Source organism: Lycorma delicatula, chromosome 10 (genome assembly GCF_047948215.1).
Source record: "Lycorma delicatula isolate Av1 chromosome 10, ASM4794821v1, whole genome shotgun sequence".
Taxonomy (NCBI): Eukaryota; Metazoa; Arthropoda; class Insecta; order Hemiptera; family Fulgoridae; genus Lycorma; species Lycorma delicatula.
The window spans coordinates 75,647,849-75,670,798 of NC_134464.1; the positions used below are offsets into that span (position 1 = coordinate 75,647,849).

At 28.5% G+C, this 22,950-nt stretch overlaps 1 protein-coding gene across 4 annotated transcripts in view; it reads left to right on the top strand.

Moving 5' to 3' along the window:
• Positions 1 to 22,203, top strand: part of Sec24AB (Protein transport protein Sec24AB) — a 72,363-nt gene extending 50,160 nt beyond the window's left edge. For 3 of the 4 annotated variants that reach the window (XM_075376741.1, XM_075376743.1, XM_075376742.1), the window contains 5 exons: positions 580 to 755; positions 3,633 to 3,788; positions 4,979 to 5,182; positions 7,105 to 7,208; positions 8,338 to 12,146. In XM_075376741.1, coding sequence (XP_075232856.1) covers positions 580 to 755; positions 3,633 to 3,788; positions 4,979 to 5,182; positions 7,105 to 7,208; positions 8,338 to 8,449 — 752 coding nt within the window. In that variant the 3' untranslated portion in view covers positions 8,450 to 12,146. Of the gene's footprint in view, positions 1 to 579; positions 756 to 3,632; positions 3,789 to 4,978; positions 5,183 to 7,104; positions 7,209 to 8,337; positions 12,147 to 19,005 lie in introns of those variants that run through there. The other variant, XR_012757883.1, reaches the window with a different exon arrangement.
• The last annotated feature ends 747 nt before the right edge of the window (positions 22,204 to 22,950 follow it).

Sequence of the window (22,950 nt, forward strand, 5' to 3'; positions counted from 1 at the left end):
CAGTTCTTTTTTATGAAATGAAAAGCTATTTTCTTATTATTTTTTTAATCAATAATGAAAACTACAAAAAAAAATTGTTTGTGACAAAGAAGTAGCCTTCTCTTCAAGGCATGATTTAAATACTCCATATGTATATATATATATATATATATATATTAACCACTATAGTAATAAAATTTAATATTATATGAGTTTAAAACTAACCAAAACACATACCATATTGATTCCAAGAATCAGTTTTCGTGGGATCGTGCTTCTTCAGTTGTTATTAAATTCTATTATATTAAAACAAATTTATTTATGATTTGTTAATTTGTCAAAATTGTTTTTTGAAAATTTGGAATTTATTATGGATGAACACACAAATTCTGCTGTCAAGTACTGGATTCTAGTACTGTTCTTGGAATTAATATGGTAAGTTTAACTTACCTGTTTACTATGTTTTGGTGGTTTATATTTGATTTAATATATATGTATGTATATGTATTTAATGAATATTTATTGCTTAATAAAAAGTTTTTTTCTGCCTTATATAGAAATATTACTTTAATTTTTTTTTAAATACTTATTTTTTTACAGCTGTTGATAGATCAATTGAATCTTCATTAGCTGATGCAAGAGAAGCATTTGTCAATGTTGTTGCTGATATTTTATCTGCGTATAAATTAACACAAAGTTCAGGTTCAAGTGGCTGTCTGTTAGCACCAAAATCTCTTCGTTTAGTTCCATTATACATATTAGCTCTTCTTAAAAATGTAAGTATTACTTGTTTCTGCTGTATGCATTATTTTATATGCATATAAAAGAAGTCTGCAGACAAAGTTTCCAGCTTCTTTTTTTATGTAATTTTTTTACTGAATGAAGTATATTTAAAAGTGGTGTATCCTTACATTATTTTTCACATTTTTTTTTTAAGTAATGGAAAAAGGCAAAACTTGATCATAGCTGAGAAGGGTTAACCTAGCAATTATGCTACATGTTATCTATGAATCATTTCCTTACAAAAATAATATGACAGCAGCAATTATATAAGGATATTTGATTTCTTCTTATATTTTTGTTTTACATGATTTATTAACACTTTCAGTGCCGGTTTGAGTATTTTGAAATCATTAAAAATTCCAAACTGATTTTTTTTTATCATAATTTAATTTATTTGTGCGTAGTAAGTATTTTTATATAAAAGAAAAAAAATATTTGCTTGGTTTAAAACAAAATAACGAAATGACTCATATTTTTTATACAAATTCTAATTACAAACACATTACATAGAAATATAAAAAATTAATTTAACCATTCTAATGAAAGTAAATGGGATATTTTTCAAATTTGGTGGTACTGATACTCACAAAATATTAGAAGGTAAATCTGTAGTTATTAGCAACTGGAGTCTGTTCATCATCGTCCGTCAACCAAGTTTTTAAAACCATATTTATCAGAATTTTGTTCTGTAATAAGTGTCACATTTTCTTCATCATCTCCATTTTCGCAATTGTAGTCACTATCATCCTCCCACCCATAGTATGAGACTCTTATCACATCAAAATCTTCATCACTTCTATTGTTTTCTAAAAATATTTTTAATACAAACTCAGACATTACTTTTTTTTACGTTTGGTCATTGGCTTTTCAGTTGTGAAGGTTCCAGTATTTCATCATCTGCCATAATAAGTATAGACCAAATGCCACAAGACCAAGCACGAATTTATGTTGTTTATGTATCAAACAACATGCCACTAGATGTAAAGAACGTGAATGAAAATCAGACTGCTGCAACAATGTAGAACATAATGACTGCAGTTAATGCATATGTGGTGCGTGTGGGCTTGGGAATGAACAATAAGAAGTCATCACTTATGCTTATGCATATTGGTGCAAAGGATAGTAAAATTTTAAAGTTGTTAGCTTCACACATTCCTTAATTATTTGTAATTTATAATATTAAATAATTACAGAACTTCATTTACACCCGAGTATGATACATTTTCATTTAAAAACAATGAATTTATGATTGTGAACTCTGGAATGGAAAGAACAATATAAAAGTAAAAAAAAAAACAATATCTAGCTGATATACTTTATAGTATATTTCATCCACATAGTCCATCCATCCCAGATCACCAAAGATGAAAGTGAGTATCAGTTAGTTTGATATTGAGAAAATTACGCCACTGGAATTAATTATCATTACAAGTCTTACTTTGACAACAGTAAAGTTGTCCACATAAATAACTTCTCAGTTATTTACTTCAGTTACATCTTAAGTATAGTTCATGTTCAATTTAAATCTTAAATATAATTTCATTTAAATATAATTCATTTATTTTTTGTTAAAAGGATTGCTAATGTTATGATAACTTATTTGATAACAGTGTAATAATCAAATTTATCAGTATAGTATAAGTGTGATTTAATCATATTTCTTGTGTCAGAGACCAAATTTTAATGAATTATTATTATTATTATTTACATAAAGTTTTTGTGAAAATTTGAGATCTTTCAGTTTATTTTTGTGTGCTGAGAATAATCACTATGAAATGCACAAAACAAGAATGATTTTCTATGCTTCATTGTTAAAGTAAAAAAATAGTAATACTGCTGTTGTACATAAAGAATTTCAAGTTTTAATAATTCACCATTGTCAACCCATCAGCATTTTGCATTTGCTGAACAAAATTTGAATGAAAATATTGGAGTGGAAGCAGTGGGAGATTACTTCACAATCAGGTCGGTCTAGAACTAGTTTTATTTTAAAACAAACAAATTAATGCAAAGACCTTGATAAAGAACCATCAAACAGAAAGGCATCTTGTTAGACTAGAAATACTCATAACATATTTACATAAGAGTGTAAAATTATTACAATTTTTGTTATTTACAATTGAAGTTATTAGCCAGAATTGCTTAATACAGTTTGTGAGAATGATTTTGGCAAAAGGGTTTGTAAAGAATTTATTATTTGTGTAAATAGAATCCAAGTTTTTTAACCTGGTGACAGTGTGATGAAACATACTTCAAATTGAATGACCTAGTAAAGTATGTTTACTGATCTAACAGAAAGTCTTAATTAGTGTGTAGAAGAGTCTTAATATAACAGGACTTCATGTTAAACGTAAAATCACAAAAAAAAGTGAATTTATTTTCTCTTATATTATTGTTATCGTAAGGCGATTCTTGTCTTTAAATGTTATTTCTAACAATTCTGTGGCTTATATTTGTTAGCAAGGTGGGGTGCATCTTCTATTTTAAACTCTTGAACTTGAGATTATCTTCATCAAATGTTTCTAAGATGGATAGGATGCTGAGGAATAATTAAATGGCTGTCATGTGAAATGATTTTACGTCTGGGAATTTATTTTTTAATTCTGGAATTGTCAGACATGATATTCCTTTTAATCAAAGTAGTCTGAACCATCTTAAGCTGTCTGCTGAAAACTCGGTTGATTTTAAATATTAGGACAGATTTAATTGGATAACAATGTCTAGTTCACTGGTAAATTGTTGCCACAAGTTAAAAACATTTTTATTACAACAAGTAATTGGGAAAACTGTCTTTTGAACCACCCAACATGAATAAATAGTAAATTAATTTATTGTATATTTAGTAGTAAATTTCCAAACTTATCTTGCAGGTGGCATTTAGAACAGGGCAGTGCACAAGACTGGATGATCGAGTATTTGCTATGTGTCAAATGAAGACATTACCTTTGGCTTTATTATTACAGTCTATTTATCCTGATCTCTATCCTGTACATGATTTGTCTTCTTTACAAAATTTGGATCAGCAGGTATGTTATACATTTTAAAAATTGGCTAATCTGTTGTTCATGTAATTTATATTAATAAGTTTTGGAAGCTCTTTAATATTGCTCTCTAAGTATGTAGGTACTTAGACTATTTTTACATGTAAAATGTTGGCCATCTTATGGTGTTAATAGTTTCTTATTTTTTTTAATTTTATGTGCTGGTTTACCTATTAGAAGCTACTCTCAAGTAGAAATCTTTAACATATTCATTGATGTTATTTAGTGTGTAGTTTTATTGTTTTAATTAGTGAAGGTTTTTTATTTAGTTTACATAAAGTTCATTTTGTCAGCACAGTCTGTTTACATTCTTATATTTATAAATTTAAAATATATATTTATTAGAGAAATTTTGTAGATTAAAAATACAAGTATGAATAAATTAACTGTTTGATATAAATATATATAAAACCCAATATCTTTGTCATTTTCAATCTTGATTTGCAATAAACTTTCGAATGAAGAACAGTAAAAGATTAATTTATGCTTAGAGTAAAAAATCTGATAAAAGAAGTAGTGGAAAAAATTGCATGCAAGAGAATTCACTTCAACAGTTTCATGGTTTGAGGTGCAGGATTCAAAATGTAACTTTTATTCTTAGATCAATAACAGTTGAAAATTTCTTTTTATATTTTACTGATGTAAATAAAAATTTCCTGCTATGAACTATTTTTGATAATAAAATTTTTAATTTTTAACAAACAAATAGAGAAAATAATTTAAAAGTATTTGACACAGTCGACAATGATGAAATCGAAGCAATTAGAAAAATATTATGTTTACAAAGTTAATTTAAATACAAAATGATAAACCACCAAGCAGTTCATAAACTAGAAAAAATTGATTAAACATAAATAGAAATTTCAAATGTTAATATCGGCTGCCATTATTTTGAAACCTTGATCTCAAATCATGAAATTAGCTTGGCTTCCTAACAATAAAATAAGAAGTAGATTGCTACACTTGCATAGGGTACATTGTGAATTATGAAAATTAAAATATTGGAAGTTTTTGTTCGTTGGATTAAGACTAAGAATTTATTACTTTGTGGATCTGATGGAATATTTTTTGTATAAAATGAGAATGTTGTTTAAGATTGTATGTAAGGTAGCAAATGTTTGCTTAAATATTAATAATAATTTTTATTAAATGTTTTTAATTTAAACTTGTTACAGCCTTCAGGAGATAATGGAGATGATAGTAAATTAATAGTGCTACCACCAAGATTACATCTTTCATCTGAGAAATTAGATTCACAAGGCATATTTTTACTCGATACTGGAACTATGATACTTATATTAGTTGGTCATAATGTTAATCCTGGATTATGTCAAGCTTTGTTTGGAGTGCCTGCTTTCACTGCCTTGCCTCAGGATATGGTATTTAAATCCTATTTTGAATTTTTATTTGTTCTGTTTAATTGTTGTTTAGTTTGGTTTGTCTGTTAAGTGTTAGTGTATTTTTGCTTGCATGGTGAAATTCATCTGCAAAAAAAAAAAACAGTTACAATTGTGTCATTAGCCTAAAATTATGATCATGAGTAAATTAATAATTATTAAAAACTACTTTACCGTGGTAATATGAGACCTCAATTACTTATTTGTCTTTTTTATACAATTTATCTGGAATAGGAAGAAGAGAAGGATGACAACCAATCTACATGTAGGCTGCCTCTAATTAGGAAAATAACTTTGTTAGTAATATCAAGATATTAATTTATGCTAATTAAAATACATATATATATATATATATATATATATATATGCATAGAAGTTTTAAGCTGTTATACTGTTATGATATGCTTGTACTGTATTTTGTTATACTGGTACCACTTTTGATTCTAGTTGACTTGTAGCATTTTAATTATTTGTAAAGGATCCAAAAAAAGGTAAACCTTATGAAATACCTGGTAGCCCTGAAAAGGGCTGTTTAGAGTTAAGTAGTGGTAGCTGAAATGAGTTGTTTTAGCATTTGATGAGGTAGCCCTGAGAAGGGCTGTTGAGTGCCTCACCTGACCCTAACTCGGCCCAGGTTGTAGTCGGGGAGTTGCAGCTCATTTATTGAAATCGGACTAAGATTCCCCTCAGTGCAGTTGGGTCCCTGCTGCAGCATGGCATTAGTGACCCCCAGAGGTCTGCAGTGTTGGATCGGTGTCAGTTGTCTTCTGCCAGTGTGGCTGAGGCAGTTCTCTGCAAGCGGTACTCCGTTTTCACCACTACAGTCACTGGCACTAGCGGGCTTCATGAGGGTGGCCAGGCCTATTGCTCCCGTAAGAATGTGGCCCACTGCCAGATGATCCCATATTGAGCCGGCTTCTTCTGGGCAGAAATGTGGTGTCCATGTTCAGCAGGTTCCTCAGCAAGCCAGCCAGGTCTGCTGCTCGGGTGGGGAAATTGGCATCTGCTGGGAGGTTCCATGTTAGGCTGGCCAGGTAACATCTTCCTTCGGTTCTTGTCTTGGTGATGGTCCAAGAGTGAGTACTTTTTGCCTTCCTGCATTGCTGCTTATATACCTTGGTCAGTCCTGTATGTTTCCTCTTCTCTATTTTTAATATAAATAAAGTTATGTACCGTTGTTCTTCTTTATGTAAATGTAAAGAAGTTTGTTATTATGTTACTGGCTTAGTTACCAGCTGATACATTTATACATTGAAGTACGCAGTCACACGGACAGTTTTACACAGTACAATTATTACATGTAAAACATGTATTCGACATTTTATAGATAGTAAAGAATATACTTAAAATTGACTAATCGGTGTTCTTAATTGCTATCCGTGAATCAGTGCTTCGATGTAGAATTGATATAACAAAGTTTGTTATGTGGTTCGACAACCTGCTGCCAACATGTGGCAGGGGTACTGTGTGCTCAGCAGCAGAAGGCTGGCTTGGTGAGGCAGTCATGTGCATGTATATGTATGTATGTGAATTGCAGCTCCTGCAACATTTCACCAGCTAGCATCGTGTCTGCTGGTATGAAACAAAGCATATGGTAACAATATAAACTGTTACCACAGCAAAATATTGTGCATCATACAAATAATGACAAAAAAATTTAAATTTGAAATTTTTATGAAGTTTGGAGGTAGAAAATCATTATTTAAAAAAAATGCTTTTCATATTGAGAAAAAAAATAATGGAAAATTATTATTACTCATTTTCTGTTTTAAAAATATATTGTATTTCTAAAATTCCTTATTGGATTCTATTCAGTTTTTAGAAGTATGTTTTGGTGTTTTTATTTTTATTTAATATTGTTTTTACTATATATATATATATATTTTTTTTTTTTAATCTTTCAGTATGAACTACCTGAACTGAATACGCCTGAATCAGAGAGGTTACGTGATTTTGTATTTATGTTACAAACAGAAAAACCTGTTGATCCTAGTATACAGATAATCAGGTAAATTGATATCTTTTGAATTTTCTTATAAGCTTGTTTTAGTTACTTATGTGTATAGAAGTTTTTGTATTTTTTAATCAGAAACCAGTAAAATTATATTGAAAAAAAGGTAAAATTTGACTTTTAATTTTTAAAGTATTTTTAAATATTTACAATATACAATATTTTTATTCTGTAAATGTTTTCAGTTTGTTTTATCTTAGGTATAATAATATTGTGTTAAAAGGCATAATAATATTAGGCATACTAATATTGTGTCAGGACATTTTAGGATAATGTTTCCCCAAATCAGCTATAAAAATGTTTCTCCATAACTATATTGATGTGTTGTTATCCTGCCAACAAAATTTGTGTTAAGTGGGATTAGCATACATTTTAGTGTTCAAATTTTTAGCATAAATCTATTATACTTCATTATGTAAATGTGTAATTGATAGCATAAAGCGTTAATAAAGAGTTGCCTTCTCAAAGTGATACCTGGACACATTACATTTTAACAGTCAGCTCCTTGTTTGCTGCCTCATTGTCATTCTGTTGTTGGATTCTAATTTAAAATATTGGTACACACTAGACAAAAAGCTGCTCAACAAGCTTTTCAGGGAATTTTGGAATATCATCCAGTTTGAGTATGTATAATTGAAAAAAAAAATGTATATGGTTAGTGGGGTAGATATTTTTGATAAAATTAAAATATTAGTAATAAAAGAAATGTAAGCTCAGACCCTTTTTTGAGCTGTAATAGTTTTATGGCAATTTATTGTTGGGGTACACCTCTGGTACTACGATAGCACACTTTATCTTAAAAATTTATGCCCAGCATATTTTTGTTTTTTGTATGTGATTGTTCATAACTTCCTTTTTTTATGTACTTATATTGTATATTCTGTTTACTCACTGTCAGTTTGTTACTTAATATTTATTTAGTTGCCTTATATGTAGGTTTACAATGTAATTCTTAATCGTCAAATAATATACAATAAGATTTAGTATGCATTTATTTATTCAGCGATGACTGTTATAATTAATATTGTAGTATGATTTTCTATAAATGAGTTTCATTATTTTTTTAAAAATCAAACTATACTTAGTTTAAAATGATTGTAATTCTTGTTTTTCTTTTTAATTACAGGGATGACAGCTCTCATGTTAGAAAATTTTTAGAATACCTGATTGAAGATAAGAATGAAGCTGGAACTTCATATTATGAGTTCCTTCAACGTATTAAAGTGCTCATGAAATAATAGGTTCTTTGTAAAATTAATGACAGTTTTACAATTTATGGACCAACAGTTATTATACAAACTCTGTGCAGCATACCATCATAATTTCATCTCATCATTGTACATCACGTTAAAACTCGTAAGGTGATAGTTATGTGAATACATTTATTTATTTATTTATGTGTTATTTTGTTAACTGTATAATTATTTATTGGTAAGTTAATTTTTTCCTTGTATTGAAAGTCTATGTTAAAAACTATTTTAATGTTTCTTATTCTGTGTTTAAAAGTATAGCAGTATTTTTTTTCTCTTATTACATTATTTGTAATAAAGTTTTATAAAAATATAATAAATTTCATGCATTAATTTCTTCTTAGTGTAATTTATCTTTATGCAACTCTTTTATATATATATATATATATATTATATATGTATATATATAAATTTTTTAATAAATAAAAAAATTATATTGTATAGACAAAACATTTAAAAAATACAAGTTCATGTCATTTAAAGAAATTTATAAAGAGGATTTGTTTGAATGATTTACTGTTTTAAATTAATTATTTTCTATTAAAAATTACCAAAATACTTTGATATGAATTCTTAGAAACATTAATGCTATCATTGTAAAATCTATCTGTCATTATTATAAAATATTTGTCATAATTTACTTAACAAATTCTTAATAAATTTTAAAAAAATACAGAGCACGTTGTTTATATTTTTAATTTTGTTTGTATCAGAGTATATTTAGTTAAAATAGTATTTCACCAAAGTAGTTTCTTGTAGGTTAATGCATGTAATATGTTTGAAATTGATACTACTTGTGTCTTTCAGAACTGCATTTATTTTGTCGTACGGCTAGCTACAGTCACAACTAAATAGCCTTCAGAAATTTTTAGTTAATTTTTTTTTATGTAAAACATTTTACTAGTACCAAACTGTATTCTATATTTTTTTAAACATTCTAAAAGGATGGACATTCAGAGTACCTGTCAATTAACATACATCAGGATGGTGGATGATGGTAGGTAGTGATAACAAATCAGCAAGAAATGATTGTCAAATTTAGGTTATGAATAAATTTTTAAGCTTTACTACATTTATCATTATAAATTATTTTCTCTGCTCTACTAATCTCACAAGAAGTTGTATTACATACATAATTAATAAATTTCGATAATTTATAAATTGTGTTATAAATATTCCCTTACATTTAAAAATATAAGACTTTATAGACGAAAGCCATTAATTGAATGTAAATATACATATATATATATATACATCTTGTACAATAGACATAGTTCGTAATGTGCAATGGCAACTTTCCAGGAGAGCGATTTAAAAGAAAAGCGTATTTACATTTCACTTGTAACTTTGTTTGTAAGCAACCTAATGTAATTAAATTTACCCTAAGATATTTAAAGATATGGGCATTAGTATAATGTTCAAAATTCAAATTTTCTTTTTTCTTCTCCCTGGCATTTTAAAGCAGATAGACGACAGTATGTCTCACAAAAGGAAAGTAATCTAAGTCATGACTGTATATATTTTTTTTAGATTTAACTTGTTTTATACCACAGAATAATTGTTTTTTAAATAAAAATAAAATAAGAAAGATATTGGGAAAAGAGAAAATTAAATTTTTAAAACAAGCACTATCATTGTAGTACTATCAAAAGAGTTAGTAGGATAGGTTTAAATTCCATTGAAAGTTATTCAAGAAGTTCACTTCTAACTCTGTTGGGTGACCGCCCCTTTTTCCTGTTATATATTGCCAGATTTTGTTATCTTGGATAGTGCTTTACAGTTTCTGAATTTTTTTTCAATGTGGTGGTCATTGACACAAATACTTTTATAGAGATAATCATAATAAATATTATTGTGTTATTGTGGACAAGTGAAATAAACCTCTTATAAACACGTATTTCACAGCTGTTAAGTTGATCTTTTGTGGAGTTAGTAGCCTAGCATTATTGTTAAGCCTAGGTGAAGTTTATTCAGTGACGTTTTGTGTCTGTAGTATTAATCCAAGTCTTCTTTATGCTGTAAGTTCTTCAGGGGAAGGTTTAAAAAAATTTAATTTATGACCATCTTCACAAGAACTATTAGTTGCATGTTCTTTTCACAGAACACATCTGCATACACCATATTGAAAATAAACATCTTTCTTGCTCACAAACGTCTTTCTCAATATCACAAACTGGAAAATAATCCAGATCTATGTCACGATTGTCATCTTTGTCACTCACAACATGTGGTATCCATTAGGTCTAAGTCAAAATTGCTAATTTTAGGCCTCGTATTATTTTTTGTAATCAAATTAGCTTAAGACACATCATCACTGCCTGTGTTAGAACTCATCACACAGAGTTAATAATTAATCTGACTGATTATCTATCTATAACTTGTAACTTATGATAACTTTTCACAAAGTTCAGCAGTAAAAATGTTCTATTTAATACAAAACACTGATAAAACACAATTTAAAAAACTGTCAAATAGTACTGTTACGAGCACATCAAAAAGTTAGGTTATATTTGTTTACTTTCTATTTCACATCTGGTGAAATAGAAAGTAAACAACTATTTCCATTCGGCATCTTTTGGTCCGACCTAATATAATAAAAAGTACATTGCTTGGTATAATTGTACAAATTGTATAAAGTTGTTGGGTAACATGTAATTTAATGAGTTCAAACAACAATCGCTATTTAAAAATTTGTTATTATTGAGCATAATAAATAACAATGTTATGCATTATCAGATATATCATTATGTCCCTTCCGCTGTAAAAAGATTAAGTAAAATATTAAAGAGACAAAGTGGTGTAAGTAAAGATGTCTGTAAGTTTCTTGCAATTGTATGGGAAATTTTAGTTATGACAAAGTCCAAATATGCTATAACAGTAAGAGATAAAGATATGCCAGTATGTGTCTTTTGTAGAGAGCTCGTCAAGATGAATGGACAAACTCAAAATTGGAAATTTTGCAGTTATGACACTATGTCTATTGTATGACAATATTGCTGATAATTATCGTGCAATATGTTACTTTAATTTAATAAAGCTTTTTTGTATTTGATCTACATTTGATATCAGGAGGGCATCATGAAACCTAGATTACAAAAACAATGTTTGCTGTTTTTGAAAGACAGTAATTGCATAATCATGTTGCAGGCAATACTGTCATTGGTATAGTAAAATTAATTTATAATAATGAATGCTAATAGGCGGCTGGCGGTTACATTTACTAATCCTCATGTTACCAATTGTTAAAATATTTTTCAGAATTATTATATGTATTGTAATTGTATGAAATTAACCCTCACTTTAATTCCTCAAAATAAAATTAATAAGTTAAATAAAATAATCTGGCTCTTTTACTTGTACAAATGAAAATAGTTATTAAAAAAAATGAAGTTTAAGAAATTGTTTGTTCAACTGTTATTTTTCATTATTGAAAAATTAAGTTTTGTAAATGATATAAAGTTTAATAAGAATTATTCTGATTTTTGTTAGACTAATACACAGTAATATAAATGTTGTGATAGCCAAGTTGTGTTAGTAAATAGGTGAAGTTTCCAGTTGTAATTGATTTTTATAAAATAATATTTTTAATAGTGATTGAAGATGTGTATTGCCCCCATGGTGTAATAATAAAAAAATCAAACACCTTTTGCCATTAAAAATAAAATTATTTTATTTTTTTGTTGTATTTATTGTATAAATTGAACAAGCGTTGCATATATATATCTGTAAATGTGTGTTTTTAACACTATTGGAATATTTTTCTTCCGTTATGTTAAGTTACTTCAGTATTTTTTTTTATTAGTTACTACAAAAAATATTTTCGCTTGTTAGATAGTATATGTTGTAGGAATGAGTTAAATAGACTATTTATCTTTTAATGTTCATTGTGATGTTATAAAAGACTGACTTTTTTTTACATATGTATTATATCTTCTTCTTTTTTGAGTGTTTATTAATTCATTCATATCAGAAATCATGATTTTTTTTTATATGTATAATGAAACAATATCTTTTCAAAATATTGGTTCCAGTGAAATTTTGGTAGCTAAAAATTCCTTTTTAATAAAAAGGGTATATTATGAAGGAATTTTCAAAATTTCAAATTTACTTGTGAACTTTTGTTTTTAACTTTGTGTCAGTTGACTTATGTGGCAAGAAGGGATTTTTTTTGGCAGTAGTTAAGATGAAATTAGATAAATAGCTGCCTGTTATTACATTTATAACTCATTATTAGGAGACTACGACTTAATGTTTGAATATAATTTACAACTTTTTAACACATTTCATTAATTTTGTATGTAATTTTTTTCAAATTTCCTTCAGTAGAATTTTTTCCAAATTGTTACACATGTTTGTAAAGTTGACATATATATATATATATATATATATATATATATATATATATACACACAGCATTTAAATATTTTGCCTTTATATGAAATCATGTTGATATTTATAATATTTTGGGGTTTATTTTTGAGTTATATTAGTAGTTTCTGATATTTAATATATTCTCATATATTAGTAGTTTCATATATTGTACTAACATCAATACTGATAAGTAATGATAAGTCATCATCAAGATTACTTTCCTCTGTTGCCTTTATCATTCCACTGCCTTGGAACTTATCCCCATCGTAGAGTGACTGACATTTTACATTCCTTCACGATCTTCAGTATGTTCTACCATTATAGCTGTCTTTTCTCTAAATTAATATATTTATTGTTGCCTTTCTCCACCTTACTGATTTTACTGCAGCCTAGAAAATACTTTTGCATAGTGCATCCATATCCATAACTAATAATCATTATCTTCCCTCTTCTAAGCTCCTAATTTTCTGATTCGTACTAAAGGCTACTTTTGGCCATAATGTTTTGTAGCTTGCATTTTGTTGCTTTCCATCACCACAGCAACAATAATACTTAAAACAATATTTGTGCTTTGACCACCATAAGGCAATCCATGTTTTATGTATTTACTTTTTGCTCACAATATTATTAAAGTTGATGTCCCTTATATGCTACAATGATATTTCCTTTGATTTTTTTTTTTAGTACTATTGCTTTCTTAGGTAGCCTCTACATTATATATATATATATAATAAAAAAAAAAGTTTGAATATTACTTGCTTAAGAAGTTTATTATTATATTTTACTTTATTATTGGTTATGCTGAAAAATAAAACATACATAACATAAAACTACATGATTGATCCTTGTTAATTTTATGAACTTACAGTAGAATGATTTTAATAGTGTAGACTTCAATAGCAGTTTTTTAACCATTTTTAGTATCTAGTAGGTTTGGTTAATGTAGCAGAATGCAACTGGTATAAAATGAAATTTCTAAGAAGTGTAATTGAATTTACAAGGATGGATAGAATAGGAAATAAAAGTTGGACTTTATGAACCCTTGGATAAACTAGTACAGTCAAATCTGAAAATGGTTTGGTCACTGAGGGATAGATGGGTATGGAAGAGAACGTGCAGAAGAGATGATGGATTGGAAGGAAGATAGCCTAAGAGTAGATTAATTAAATTTGACCAGACTACAAACAGGATAATATGTATTTATATCATTTAAAATTTTAGAATTTAATTATTCTATTACTCTATGGATAGTTATCAATAGAATTTATAGAAAAAGGCTCTGCTCAGCTAAGCCAGTGGATATAAAATCAAAAGTCCCTGGATCAGTCAATATCCAGGCAACCACCCTCCAATATCACATATAGGAACATTAATTCTGCTGGTCCAATTTCCTCGCGTATTCTGACCTATCACCTACAAAATCCATAATCGGAGAAGAAGGGATCAAGACTGAGGAAAAGAGTCTATGAGAAATTATAATCTACACACTTACCTTAAGGGCACCCATTGTTTGTGGGTGCCATTAAACACCCATGTGGATATAGAAAACACTTTATTTGACAAAATCTTTCAAATTCTTCAACATAAGAACCTTGGGCATAGACACAGTGAGCCTAGCAAGTTTGCCACTGTCTGTAGGCGTCTTGGAAGTCCTTTTTTGGAATCTTGTTAAGCACTTTCGTTGCGGTTCTTTGGACATCTTCCATGGTGTCGTTTCAATGCCTGTTTCATCCTCTGAAAACACAGCGGAGCAGTTGGGGTTGGTTATGCCTTATCCAGTCAAAATCTCCATGACAGCAAACGACTTGTGCAACAGAGCATTGTCGTGGTGCAGATGTCGCAATCCCTTGATACATGCACAGTATCCCTAATTCTTCTGTAATCATACAGAGACTTAAATAAATGCCAATTAGTGTTCAATAAAACACTCGCACAATTTACATTAGCTTCTGTAATTGTTGTCAACAGACACCTGGATTGTTGCTAGTCATGGATGTCTTGTTGGCTATCTGTAAATATTTTATGCCATTTGAACACTTGCAATCTGCACATTGCATCATCATTGCTGTATGGTGTTTTAATCATGTCAAACTCTTGTCAGGAGACTTTTTCAGTTTAATGGAAAACTTCACTGCATAGCACTGCTCCAATAATTCATTCCATTGTTGCTGTAATGCAGCTACAAAACAGGGGTATATGATTACTTATTTTTAAAATAGTCGTCAATCTAGCTTTGTCTTGCTGTTATGAATTCAAAATTGAATTGCTGTTTGTGAATTCAAAATTAAAGTTTCTAAAAATTTATTTTGTATACAGTATTGTCTGGTAAGTAGGGCAGACTGAAAACATAATGCCTAAATTCACTAGAGCTTCTAACACATCAGCTGTTAGTGGTGGTGGAGCAGGCTCATCTTCATCACCATCACTTTCCTTATTTCTTAACTCTTTTATCATTTGGGAATGTTGGCACATTTTTAAACATCTTTGTGTTTTTGCCTTTTTATGACTAGACGCTTTATCTTCTCTGTACTGTCTGCATTAGGACTAACTAAAACTAAGTCTTTCTTTACTATTTTTGCCACCTTGACATTTGTTTTTTTTGTGAACCAAGGACTTCTTTGGCATTATTTTAAAAAAGAGACCAAATTCATCTGCATTAAAAATATCTTGTGGGCTTTAGTCCTAAGAGTAGGCAGGTTATTTTTCTAGATGCAGCATCGTATTTGTTCACTGACTTATTCACCACAGATCTGACAATATCCATGTCGGTATTTGAATCTGTCAATGCAACCACTAGATGCAGTGAAAATTGGCAATTTGGTGTTTCGTGGCTATTTCCAGTGCTTTTTCCTTTAACTGTGTCTCATTCATTGGCAGGTTTAAGCTACGGACTAGGTGAAACCATTCAATAAATGGTTTATTTATTGAATAAAACCATTTGCCAGCTTTTATCTTCTTTCTTTTGTTCCACATTGTAAGGAACTTTTCTGAACTCTTTTTTTAAATGGCTATATCAAATCAGGAATGTTATAAGATCTTTAGCGATTTGAGTTATTAATTTATAATTTCATCACACGTTTTTAAAATTTATCATTGACTGATAATGCATAATGTTTTTTTTTTTTTAATGCTACTCATGTTTCTTTACACAAATTTCATGACTAAACCTAAAAGAATACTTTTACTAAAGAGAAACTAACATTTCAAACAGTTCTTATTCATCAAAACATGAGAATCACATATCACGTCAGCTTGAATTCACATACAGGATTGAATTTAATTCTATGATTCATATCTGCTGTTAAGGTGAATGATTATCTGATTGTTTAGGGAGAAATTTACAGCAAACTTCTGGTGAGTTAAGTTTAACCTTATTTTCATGAATAAATTGTGAAACAGCCTTCATAAAGGGACTTAATAAAAACCACATTTTAAATAGAAAGTTGTTTTATCAGTAAGCATATTAAGTGGAGTTTACTGTATGTTGAAAATATATAAAAAATGTAATAGTAATTAATTTGTTGGTAATATCTTGGTATTGTTATATGTAGATTGTGTCATATGTTGTTTCTAGGTGTTTGCTTTAGTTTGTCTTCTGTACAATGAAAGGTGTCAGCTGCAATGTGTGCACTGTGAAGGTTGATTTATTAAACAAGAACCTTCTGTGTACCTTCCAAACTATTGTTGGCTTTGTAAAGCATTTTCATGGCAAAGCATGCTGTTGACTGGTTCTCATGATAACTGAGTGGGGCAAGGTTTCCTCTGCATAAAGCAGGGCTGCCACTACGCATTTCAAAAGTTCCTGATTTTTTTTTTCCTCTTTATAGTCACCCTCAGCTTGGGTGAACTACAATTATCATGCTATACCAGTTGGCCTCACTACCAGCGAAGCCGGTGATCGCTGGCAAGATCAGCTTCACTGGATTATGTGCATGGCCAACTGTACTCAGCTGTGTTTTCTGTTTAAAACTAAAATCGTATATTTGTTATGGTATTTTATTTAGGCGTATTCAACTCAAACATTATTTATTGACTACCACTTTATGTCTCACTTCAATATAAATGTTATATATTTTCTTTTAATACTCATTTAATTTTATGATTTATTTTAATGAGTATTATGCCATGACGTGTTTTGTAAAAACTGCTCTTTTTAGTGCTGCTCTCTATTTTGGTTGCTTATTTCCATTATTAGGCATGAAAATCATGTTTGAAAATGATTTTCCTGGCAACAATTAATTTTTGAAACAATTTTATTTTAAAAAATTGTTTAAATTCTTTTTAAGTGCTTAAATTCTTTAGTGTTTAGTTAACGATATAAAATTTTCTAGTGATTATTACAGTTTAGTGGCAAACATTAAAAAAAAAATAATCCATGTATTAATGTGGTTTTATGATTTTATTCTCTAGAACCTGATGTATTAATTTTTTTATTAAGATTAAGGTTGAAACAGAACCTGAAATGAGATCCATATATAGAATCTCTCCAGTATGCCATAGATATAGTATTAGTAAATTAATATATTTGTACAAATTCCATGTTTAGTCTAAATTTATATGCAACAATTATGGAGGAAAAGATTTCCCAAATTGTTTGAGAGATTGGGGTATCTTACTAGGATGGGTGCAAGACATTACTGACCAATGTTATTTGTATTGAATGATTTAAAAATAGTTGTAGCAACTTACTTTTCTTGTAGATTTAAAGAACTACCAGAAATCAAGCTCAGCTTCTTCCTGGGGACAGCATTCTTTGCTGATCCCATAATGTTGTGATATGTGAAAGTATTGAAGTGAACTAAAAACTGTTGAGCCAGACCTCCCATGCTATATTACCTGGAAAACATTCCGTGCCTTTGGAATGTTGTCTGTCTACAGACTGTTCCAGTATTCTTTTATGCCAGAACTATCTGTATACCAATCTAGCAGAGTGGAAAAGCAAGATACATGGTAAGGTTTATGGCACAAATATTTCCTGAAGGTCATGCTGGTAGTTGCAATGATTAGCTGTTTGTAAAGTTACGTTTTTTTTTTGACACATCTCATTTGTATATATGTATATACGAATTGTTTGTATTTGGAGTTACATATTAGATATTTGTTGATATTACACTGATACACTTGTTGCATAATGATTACAGATATATTTTGATGTTATTTATGTAGATCTTATATATATGTAAATATGAAAAATTATCAGATCCCATTTATTTTATCAAATTGTTAGTGCCTTAAATTTGTCTTGTCCTGCCTGCTGTTTTATTTCTTTAGAGATGAAGAAAATACAATTTGTGTACCCCTTTTTCATGTCAGGCCATTGTAATATCCCTTTTAAATATTTATTTATGTAAGAAAAATCTTTTCTTGTTGATATGTATGATTGGTTATTACATTGGTTAGATACTTTTGTATATATTTATTTGTACAAATTTTTCCTGAATACAAAGGTTCCAGGTTCACCAGATAAATATGCATTGTGTTGGTACTAGGCACTTTTTTGTCAGCTTATAAATCCTTGACAACTTACAATTTTTTTTGGGATATACTTTTATTAGAGTAGATAATATCCTTCAGATGAATTCCATTCTACAGCAATTTTTCTACTTACGGGAACATAATACCTTTTTATTTCTGAGGAAGTGGTTTGCATTTTTTTTGGATAGTCTTTACCATAATATATCTTTCATATAAGTTATGCAATTATGAGTGTTGCATTATAAGTTGAGTTTAAATTATTGTAAATATTGCACAGATAAATCATCTTATAAATTACTAAAGGTCTCTTTAACAATATAAAGTCATGTAACTAACCAAACAATATCATTTCTGCTAGATATATGCGAGTGTTGTTCATCATTACCTGGATTTTAACATTGTGTAATGTTAAAATTTGTAACATTTTAACAAATAAAATTGAGTGTATTTTATTTAAATACATTCTTTTTTAAAATGCATATATTGTTGTTTCTCTTATATATATATATCCTAACAATAGGATGATTAGTATTTCAATATTAAATATTTTAAGCCATTTTGTACATAGCATAATAAAACGATACTCGGTCCTAAATAATATCTTCATATGCTCTTGGTTAATTTTGTTATTAATTTATCTACAAATTATTTATTCTATACATTTGGTTAGAATTTAATTTATGTATTTTGAAAAACAGGTTGTGAAGAATTATAATCAACCCATGGTGGATCTTTATATAGTGACATTGTGAAATTTTCATTTTTTATTTCTATAATGACTTAACTGTTAATAAAAAAAATATGTTATTGAGTACTGAATGGATGGTATGTTAGACGTGGTTTTTATTTTATGAATAAAGTAATATATATTATTTTGTGGTTGTGTTATAGTATTTATTACATAAAAAATATAATAAAAATATTAAATGTAAATTTAAATAATTTTTTTTAGTTTTAAATTAGAAATTTATCTGATAAAATAAATTTTAATAATTAAAAATTGGCATGAATTTTTATAGATATTATTAGTTAGGGTTGTTGGAACTATTTTAAGTTAAAAGGCAAAAATGGTATAAAATCTGGATTGTTAGCTAAAAAATATATTCATTAATAAATAAATATAGTCAATCCAAGGAAGAGAATGAGAGAGTGTGTGTGTTTACAGGAAACGCAATTATATTATATCATTGTAAAACAAGCAATGTTTAAAATTTATATCATAACATTGGTGACTGTGATCCTTCCACATTCAGTTGTAATGCTTAAAAAGAATTAGCTATTTTTCTACTTTAAACTGTCAACTTGAGTCATTATGTATTTGTTCACATTGCTATATAATATTGTCTTAATTTTTCTATTGCTTCCTTTTGTAACTCCCAAATATCTTACTATCTTACAGTAAAAAGTTTTTCCTTTACTGTAAACTTCAAACTCAGATAATTTAGTTTTATAATTAGTTCTGTTTTATTGTAGTTATTACATTTTTTTTTCATTGCTTGTTAATATTTAATAATTACTTTTTTTTTCATTGCTTGTTAATATTTATTAATTTGAATTTAATATAATATATTTGAGACACATTATTTTTTTATAATATCAATTTAAAGAATTCTATTTATTATTGTAATATTTACTTGTCTACTAAAATACAGTATGTAAATCTACGGTTGGAATTTGTCATCCTCCCTCCACTTTTTCTTCCTGTTGTAAATATGCCACATTAACAACGTATAAATGTCTGTCTAGTAAAGTTAAGGATGTTCCAAACTTCCTTCTGATCTTTTATTTAGCTAACTCTCTACTTATTTCACCAATTTGTATGTATGCTTCTATTGTTGGATCCTATTGTTATTAGACCAATTTTTCTAATATGATCTCGTGTTTCACGACAAATGATTTCAAAACATCTGTTGATGGTTTTTGTAAGTCCCCTGTATTTTTGTTGATTAAAAAGCAATTCCTAAATTTCGACTATACATCCTTCCCTTGTGATTACTTGGTTAGTAATTTGTTAGCATATATTTCTAGTTATTTCTGTCAATCAAACCTAACTTCCCATTCACAAAATTTATGAAGTTAATTTAATTATTAGCTCTAAGTTTCAAACTTGTTCAACATTTGCATTTTTGGCATTGCCAATGCTTTTTAAAAATTGTAATTTTATGATGGCCATTCACACGTGTCTTATTGCAGGTAAGAAACCGTAATTCTTTTTAAGTTTCATTTTTAATTATGTGGGCTCTAATTTTGAAATTGCTGAAGTAGGTAAAACAGATCCTGTTTTTATTACCTGCTTTATCTCTTACTTTTATTGATTGCTTTCGGTTGCCAAATGAATGAAATTAAAAATTAATTTATATGATATGAATAAAACTGAATAATAATAAATTAATTTTGAGAGTAGGAATAAGAAATTAAAATATAAGAAGTTATTTCTTGTTCTAAAAGTATAATGTGGTAAAATGTATATACTGATTGATGTGTGTTGGTGTAATGTAGAGATTAACTCTTGATTGGTGATCGAAAGATCATTTGTTCAAAACCTGGTATTACCATAAAAAATAAAATCTGAGTGTAGGGAGGACAGCGGAATATATAACCTTAACTTAGTTATTAATTAAAAAAATTATTTTTGGTTTATTGTAGAAGGTGATGAGAAACCACATCATTCTTACTTTCTTTAGTAACCATGCCATGGAATGCTTTTCATCTTAACAGCTGTACAGCTGTGTACCAGTTTGAGAAAGTGACTTGTGGCCATCTAAAAGTTAAAACTACTATTATTAAATATAATTTGATTAGAAAACATGATCTAATTTACATGATTTTAATATATCATTTTATTTATGTTTGATTTAGAGATTTTTTCTTGTGTCCTATTTAAAAATAAATTTAGATTCTCTGTGAGTGTAGTGTTTTGGCCTTACATCCGTTTCAATATGGAAATTCCGTTTTCATATTCCCAAGTACAAGCTTCTTTTGTAAGCTTTCATGGTGAATTAATTAATCTCAAAAAATAATTTATTTTTTTAAAAATAAATCATTCAAATATCAAGTTTTTAAATAAGTTTTAATTATTTACAGTCAGTTTATTTATTGATCAGTAATGTTAGTTTTTATTTGGAAAAATTAATTATAAGTATTAAATTATACCTAGAAAAAAATTATTTTTTTACAATTATAAACAAAGGAACAAGAACCTCTGATCCAGTGGTTCATTGGAAAAATCAGCTGATTTTGCCAAGTCAAGACTTCTTAGGTTCGAGTCCTTGTTAAGGCAGTTGCTTTTAAATGGATTTGAATGCTATACTAGACTGTGGATACTGGTGTTCTTTGGTAGTTGGGTTTCAATTTTCAACACACATCTCAGGAGTAGTTGATCGTAGTCTGTTCAAGACTACTTGTTTCTAGTTCATTTACACTTACATCAGCCCTGGCAAGCTAGTACTGGTGCTACACACACCCAAGCCAGGCAGCAATAAATTAATGGAACAGGTATTATTAAAAAAATAAAATGGCTAACACTAAACAGTGGATGCGTCATTTGGTAATCAGCTGTAACAAACTTACTGATGACATAAAATAAATATTAGAATAGATTTAAAGTAAGATTTTTATTTCTAATTTTAGTAAGTATGTAATCTTAATGAGAGTGATGATATGCTGCACTATAAAATTAGTTTAATTGTATATTTTTGTTTCCTTTTTTTGTAATATATTGTTATATAATATTTTAATGTGTATAATAAAATAAATATCTGGGGGAGCATTGTTTAAATATATGTTAGCACCTCTTGTTTATTATTATTATATTGTCTATAGACTAGTCTTATGATATAAAAGATGTGTACTGAAATTAAAATTATATATATAATAAATCAAATGTTGTTTAATTATCATTTTAAAATTATTTTTATTCTTTTTTTTTGTTCTAAATGACAGTATTTTGATATTAATTTGTGTTCTCAGGCATATTTAGCTTAAATATTCTTTAATGAAATATTTAATTATTTATTAATGTTTTTCAGTATAATCTTTTTCTACTCAGTTCATTCAAATTTTAAAGTTCGCCGAAATTGGTGAAATTCATCTTTGGCAAAAAGATGAAACTCACTTTGGCAGATCAGAACTATGCTATGGGTTGTATGAAATCAGACTCACACATTACCCTGAAGCAAAATCACACCTTTTGTCTTAATAATCACTTGTTCATAATTTTCAATTACTGTTTTATCTTGAGGTGTGTGAACTAAATAAAGACAATATCATCAACTTTTCTTCAGTTGCGAGTTTAAATTGAAAAAATCCTAGCTTTATTAAAGAGAGTAGTCAATTTGTAGATCTTGCTTCCATTTGAACAAGGAATCTTTTATCAGAGAAAAATTCTCAATCTTTCTCATGGAAAATACCCAGCAATTTACAAGATCAATTGCATGTTCAATGTAAGTAGCAGAGTGTATGAACACCCACCCTATGATTGATAAGCCCTAGTATAAGGCCAAGATACAGGATCAGCTTTGCTACTAGCAGCATCCTAGGAGAAAATAATTTATAGGTTTCTGTCTTTGTGGTGGGCTAGCTACCTGGATAGCAGTATTATATTTTTGAGATAAGGTAAGGGACAGCTTCTCAGAAGCAGTGTT